Source organism: Eurypyga helias, unplaced genomic scaffold (genome assembly GCF_000690775.1).
Source record: "Eurypyga helias isolate BGI_N326 unplaced genomic scaffold, ASM69077v1 scaffold32422, whole genome shotgun sequence".
NCBI classification, from domain to species: Eukaryota; Metazoa; Chordata; class Aves; order Eurypygiformes; family Eurypygidae; genus Eurypyga; species Eurypyga helias.
The window spans coordinates 3,568-10,399 of NW_010236191.1; the positions used below are offsets into that span (position 1 = coordinate 3,568).

Sequence of the window (6,832 nt, forward strand, 5' to 3'; positions counted from 1 at the left end):
CCCCCCGCCCCAAATGAGGCATGTTTGGGGTTTTTTCCTAACGAAGTCAAAAGATACACTCTAGATCTAGTATTAAAACTTTGTAGGAGTCCTGTCAGTTCTCTGTCGTAATGCTTACAGTAACTAGGGTATGGAGCAATAACTCATGGAAACAAAATAAAACCCAAAAAATTTTTCCAGTAGCCTGTTTTTACTTTCCTCTGGTGACTGGCTGGGTGAGGTTGTACTTCGTGGTTGTTTGAGTTGCCTTTTTTTTTTTCTCCTGCTCAGAAATGTGAAAAAGTGCTTGTTGAAGCTGTTTGTGCACCTCTGAGTCCATAAAAAGTTCCCCTTCTCCCAAGGTTTAATTCCTTCATCCTTCCTGTGCTTTGGGACTGAGAAGGACTTAAACTGAGGTAGTGAGCTGCAGCACACCCAGATGGAAAGGCTTCTTTGTGGCAGCAGCCACCTGGCTCAAAATAAATTTGGATGGCTCTGTGTGGTAAAAATGGGGTCGTGTAACTAGACTGGAGCTAACGGAACATTTGTTTAATAATATATCTGATAAATTAGAGGCCATGTGGTGTAGCTGTGGGACCTGATCCATAACTGAAGTACTGTTTGGAATAAAAACTTCAATAGAAGCTCAGGTAAATTGATTATGTCACTGTTTTCATTTAAGCTGACAGTGCTGTTTGTAACTGTGGGAATCTGGCTCTACCTGCCCTTTTAAACTGCATATATTTTAAATATCTTCTCGTCCGATGGAACGTAAGGGTGATAGGCAGTGGTGACTATCTGAACTCCTTTCTTTCCTCGTTTACAGTGTAGATTAGCTGTTTCAGTGATTTGCAGTTTATGAAGAATCCCCACTAAGTGAATTCACCATTAGACAAAATATTTACCTAACTGTAAGCTTTCTTCCTTCCCAGAGATCACAGGTCTCCTGCCCCAAAGTCACCAACAAGTCACTCTCTACTTTTTTAACCGCACAGAATCACAGAATGGTTTGGGTTGGAAGGGACCTTAAAGACCATCTAGTTCCAACCCCCCTGCCATGGGCAGGGACACCTTCCACTAGACCAGGTTGCTCAAAGCCTCATCCAGCCTGGCCTTGAACACTTCCAGGGATGGGGCATCCACAGCTTCTCTGGGCAACCTGTTCCAGTGCCTCACCGCCCTCTCAGTGAAGAATTTCTTCCTGATATCTAATCTAAACCTCCCCACTTTCAATTTAAACCCATTACCCCTTGTCCTGTCACTACAGGCCCTTGTAAAAAGTACCCCCCCAGCTTCCTTGTAGGCTGCGCGTAGCCCTCCTGCAGTCTAACATGGGCTAAAAGAATGTTACGTGTTTTTAAAAAGTGTGCGTAGTGCTTGTTAAAATTTGAAGTTCGATGTGTTTGGGACATTCAGCTTTTCAAGATGTCCCGTTTATGCAAATAGCTCTACTCACCTGGGAGGGACTGGCCGTCACTGTGTTGTTTGCACAGTGACGTCCTATGTATGCTTCCTTCTTGGGGTTGGTGGGGGTTTTTTTCCTGTGCTGCCATGTAAAGTTAATAGCAGAGTCAGGGGGGAGGAAGGAACAGTCTTTCCCTGTTCACTAGAACAGGCTGAAATCAGTGCAGTTCTTCATCACTGGAGTGGCTCTGGTTTCACTACATAGTGTCTACATGAGCCTCCTGAGAATTTCTACATGAAATAAGTTGACTTTCACACTGTTTTCTGTTTTTCCTCTATTTTGTTCATAGCTAAATGCTGGCACCCTATTAATAATTCCATTATTCTTTTGGTTTTGTCAGGAGACATACAACTCTTAAGGTACTAATGTTCTCTGTCTAAAATACTGCTTAACCATTTTCAGAGCCATTTTTACTCTTCTCTTTCTCTGCTAACGTTTTTCTTTCTGTGCGTAACAGTCCCCTGGCCTGCCTACAGCGCAGGGCTGTCCCCCGTTGCTGTGTCTGTAGGTTTACCCTGCCACACGTCCCTCTCTATGGGGGAAACTCAGCGCTGGTGTAAGCCCTACTTGCGCCACTGCAGCTTGGTCCGGCTGAGCAGCCGTGTCTCCACAATGCCTGCTTTCTACCGACACAGCCTTTCTGCTAGGTGCCTGTGCTGGGCTCACTGCGTACCCCTAGTCTGCTTGGTCCCCCTGGTTCCTGCACAGGCTCTAGAGAAGTGATGGTGAAACTCTGGGTGAGGCACAGTCTTTCTCTTGATTTAAACCTTAGTCACAGACCAGTTTGGGTTGGAAGGGTCCTTAAAGACCATCTAGTTCCACCCCCCCTGCCATGGGCAGGGACCCCTTCCACTAGACCAGGTTGCTCAAAGCCTCATCCAGCCTGGCCTTGAACACTTCCAGGGATGGGGCATCCACAGCTTCTCTGGGCAACCTGTTCCAGTGCCTCACCACCCTCTCCGTGAAGACCTTCTTCCTGATATCTAATCTAAACCTCCCTGCTTTCAATTTAAACCAGTTACCCCTTGTCCTGTCACTACAGGCCCTTGTAAAGAGATGCTTCCTAGCACTCTGGAATGTTCCCAACCAAGTGAAAACTATTCCCAAGTGACTGGCCTTAAATGTTCAGAGAAGTACAGAGCCCCTCTTCAGATGACTGCTGCTCTGGCCCATTTAAGCAGCAACATTTCTTGGTCTGAAAATATTAATTCAAACTAACACGTCATTGATTTAGCAGCGGAGGTGGGATTATCCTAGACTCAGCTCTAAATTACACTGTGTGCTTATGCCACATTAGGAACCTTTTCTTGTCACTTATCAGAAACTAAATGCCCTGGAGCAATCCGCCTGTAAAGTAGGAACTAAGCAGATGGGGTTTTACTAAGGAATAGATATGAGACCTTGTTTGAGTTACAACTTAAAATTCTTCTGCTCCCATCAGTAGAAAAAGTGGGACTTCAGTTTTGATGTTGCCTTCTATCCAGCAGTGCCTCCTGCCTGCCTGGGATGGAAAAAATCCTTCTTAGTTCTTCCAAAATGTTGGGGGGGCTTGTTTTGGTGCAGCCTGAAAAATGTTGGTCTCTGTGTAGCACCTGTAAAGCATTGGTCTGAAGTCACCTCTGAATGGTCAAGAACACGGTTCATTCAAAGCAGCCTGATTTTTGTAAGAGGCTGGCTCCATCTCCTCTGGCTCAGGATCCGCTGGTTTAAGTTCTGAGCTGATTTTTTTGCTGGTTTGTTTGTTGGTTGCTTTTTTTTTTAAAAAAAAAAAACATTCCGTAGTGTTGAGGAACTAAGTAATTCTTTCCGTTTCAGGCACATGGACTCCATTTAACCCAGCAACAGTGAGGTCGATCCTCGGTGAGTGCCGTGGCGTGATGTGAAACGGTCGAGGTGCTGTTTCGTGATCTGTTCAGACGACTGACGCAGCTGTCAAGTGCTGCATCGCTGTTGTTTTTTCTCCCGGCAGCCCAGCAGTAGAGAGTTAAACGCAAATGTTTTCCCTTTTGAATAACAAGGGAATGCCCCTTTGCAGGCACATGTGTGAGTTTGTTGAAGCGGCCTGAGAAAATGCGTCTGCACCAACTGAATAGATAGTAAATGTAATGTCTGTGTGGAGGAACTGTCAGCTTAAATATGCTGAAAAGGTATTATATAGTTTGTCTTTGGAACTAGTTTCTTCTGTCTTGCATTTTAATCCTCTGTTCTGCTCCGAACAGACCAAACAGAAGCTTTACAATGTCTGAATTCTTTAGTGCCCTAAACTAAATTGCTGGCAATGTGGAAGACGGTGGTGGTAGAACAGGAGGACAAAAACCTGAGCACCAAAACAGTTTGTTGTCTCCCAGTTCACAGATCCAAGGGACTAACTTGTTTTCTCGCTTTTTCCTAAGTATTCAGGAGCAGTCGGGGTTCTGTCCCGGTGAGACGTGCTGCTGTGTCAGTGGCGCAGTCAGCAGCTCAAGCGCAGGTGCATGTCCCAGCACTTAGGGCAGTCAGTGTCCTTAGAGAAGGACACCCCCCTGCCCTTCATCACTGTATAATCAATCTCAGCCCTTCGTATTTTCAAACCGGAAATGATAAACCCAGGAAAAAATAAGCATTCTGCGATTCATCCTGGTCCTCTTTTAGCTTGTTTTAGCTCTTCCTCCTGCGGTGGGTGACTTGTTGCTTTTTTTGGCAGAACTCCAGCACATGGCTTGCGTTTCAGCAATTGCTTTTCTCCCTGCCGCGCTTCCCGCAGAGCGCTCCGGCTGCCGCCTGAAAATACTCTGAGATCTTCCCCAGGGGGTGGGATGGTTAAGGCTTTATACGTGCTGCTTGTTTTTCATTTCAGGCATGTTTGACAGAGAAAACAAAGGTGGTGTGAACTTCAGCGAGTTCACAGGCGTCTGGAAGTACGTCTCAGACTGGCAGAATGTCTTTCGAACGTACGACAGAGACAATTCTGGAATGATTGACAAGAACGAGCTAAAGCAAGCACTAACAGGTTTTGGTAATTCATTTGTAATTACGCTTTTTCTGACTGGGTTACGTCATCAGTTGAGCTGCTTATTGCTAGGGCTGCACTGCTCCGGCCAGGAGACTGAAAAGGAGGCAGGTGAAATGCAGTTACCCCTTCAGCTGTGAGATATCCATGCCATGAATGCTTTTTTTTAAAGCCATTTCCTGTCCTGAAAAAAGTGACAAGGTACTGGATAAAGCTTTCCTCTTCTAAACCCTTGTCTGTGCCAAGGTAACATTCTGGTGGCCAAAGAACTTTCGTTCCATTGGCTTCATGTACAAATCTTGAGCTGCAGCCCAAGCCGTTCCCTCAACCAACCAGCCATTAGGTTTCCTGCGCCCGTAACGATGATTAAGCACGGGGTTTAATGCCTGCATTTTGGTTTAACACCTTTGTTGGGGGGGGAGGTTATTTGGGCATAAAAAACTGTCTCTTGCAGCTCCTTGCTGCTTTCTGGTTTTGTCAGACATGCCTGCTGCTCGGCCTAGCTCTTAGAGGAGGGCTGCAGCAATGGAACCCCTTTAAAGCAGTTCTCTTTCCCAAGGTTACCGGCTGTCTGATCAATTCTACGATATCCTTATTCGGAAATTTGACAGACAAGGAAGAGGACAAGTTGCTTTCGATGACTTTATTCAGTGCTGCGTGGTTTTACAGGTAAGAAAGGAGATGCGCTTCGATGTCCATTCAAAACCAGTACCTCTGTTTCTGAAGCTTCCACGGTTCTCGTTCACTGGAGTGCTGGATCTAGGCCTTGCTTAGGAGTAAACCGTTTGGCTGAAGTGTCCACAAGGTGCTAGAAACACCTTCAGTTAGTGGTCTTCACTGGTTACCCATTCACATCACCAGTAAATTCGATGCAGGTGTTTTTGACCTGTTAAATGTTTATTTTTATGGGGTAAAAAAAAAAAAAGTGAAGTAGTCTCAGTGTTGCAGAAGGAAAAGGCAACATGATTTCCCTAGTTCAATGCACATGCTTCTTCGGGACCTTGGCTGTGTTGAGAACTGGAGCGTGTCACATCCTGTGGAGCCCGTAATCCTCCTGATCAGAAGGGTGAGGGTTTTGCGTATCATCCCTTTAATGCTCTGACCAAAAGGAGTTTGACCCAGCAGCTGAATTTTTCAGTCCTTTGTCACTGCTGTTCCTGCAGGTGCAGTGACAGACATTTAAAAAACAAGTCAAATCCCCTCTGCATGCGTGACTATGTACATGCATAGAGGGAACTGTACTTTCACGGGTGCACCCCTTTGTTGAGAAAGCACGGGATCCTCACCCCAGTGCTTAAGGTTTCCCTTTTCCGAAGTGTAGGTAAGCCTTCGGGAAAGGCTGAGCTCCAGTGGGGCAGGAGGAGGGTTTATCACCTCCTGCCACGGTAGCTTAAGGCGGGAGAACTGTGCCTTGTTTCCCGCCCCCGCGTAAAGGCAGCTATAAAAAGCCGAGAGCTCTCGGCCGAGAGCTTCCTCGTGCGTACAGAGATTGCCGCGTGTCTGCGGGGACATGGATGGCATTCCCACGGCTATGGAAACTCCGGTGGCAAGGGGAACGTGGCAGTCTGAACTTTCCCAACGCACAAAACTGAGTGGGTGGGTGTCTTCTCTCCCCTTTTCAGAGGCTGACGGACGTGTTCCGACGGTACGATACTGATCAAGATGGCTGGATTCAAGTGTCCTATGAGCAGTATCTCTCCATGGTCTTCAGCATCGTATGACGCTGGTAACTAGGAATCGCACACTGGCGTTACCCGGACTGGAGCTGCCAAACCCTTCTGTACTGCATAACATGACGGATGTATTATAATAATGGATATAACTTCATGTTCTTAAGTTTCCTGTGTTGGTCATCACCTCCAGCACCTTGTACTTGCGTTCGTTTTCAGTCGGTAGGGCTGTACGACGTGACCATCGCTGCTTGCTGTAGCACGGAAAGCACAGAGTCGACATTTACCCGGTGCAATGTCAAACTTAACCTTCTTCCACATATCCTGCATGGGGAAAAATGACTCTTTAGAGACGCCAAATTAAAATAATGCTTGTTAGTTCGTAAGGAAGTTAAAAGTCAGAAGTTGCACAATGTGTTTTGCATGTGCCTTACTTTTGTAAGAGTTTAATGTGTTAATTTTTAATACAGAATTTAAAATTAAGTAAAAATACCAGATCAACTTTTACAGACTACTTCACTTTTGTACAGCTTTTTTTTTTAAGGAGGCGGTGGTTTTATTTCTGTGGTTCCGGGGTCCCTCTCACTTCCCACTGGAGGCCTTTTTTCTTTGCCTTATCCCTTTATTTCCTAGCTGCCCTTGGGACATCTTCAAACACCACTTCCTCCACACCTGTGCCCACGCCTGCCTTTTCCTCAGTGAGCTCCCTACAAAACTAAACTCTCTCCC

The 6,832-nt window shown here is 46.1% G+C and overlaps 1 protein-coding gene across 3 annotated transcripts in view; it reads left to right on the forward strand.

Moving 5' to 3' along the window:
• Positions 1-6,431, forward strand: part of PDCD6 (programmed cell death 6) — a 7,176-nt gene extending 745 nt beyond the window's left edge. The window contains exons 2-5 of one of the 3 annotated variants that reach the window (XM_010146998.1): positions 3,260-3,304; positions 4,281-4,439; positions 4,993-5,102; positions 6,056-6,401. In XM_010146998.1, coding sequence (XP_010145300.1) covers positions 4,283-4,439; positions 4,993-5,102; positions 6,056-6,154 — 366 coding nt within the window. In that variant the 5' untranslated portion in view covers positions 3,260-3,304; positions 4,281-4,282 and the 3' untranslated portion in view covers positions 6,155-6,401. Of the gene's footprint in view, positions 1-3,259; positions 3,305-4,280; positions 4,440-4,992; positions 5,103-6,055 lie in introns of all 3 variants that reach the window. The other 2 variants (XM_010147001.1, XM_010146999.1) reach the window with 2 other exon arrangements.
• The last annotated feature ends 401 nt before the right edge of the window (positions 6,432-6,832 follow it).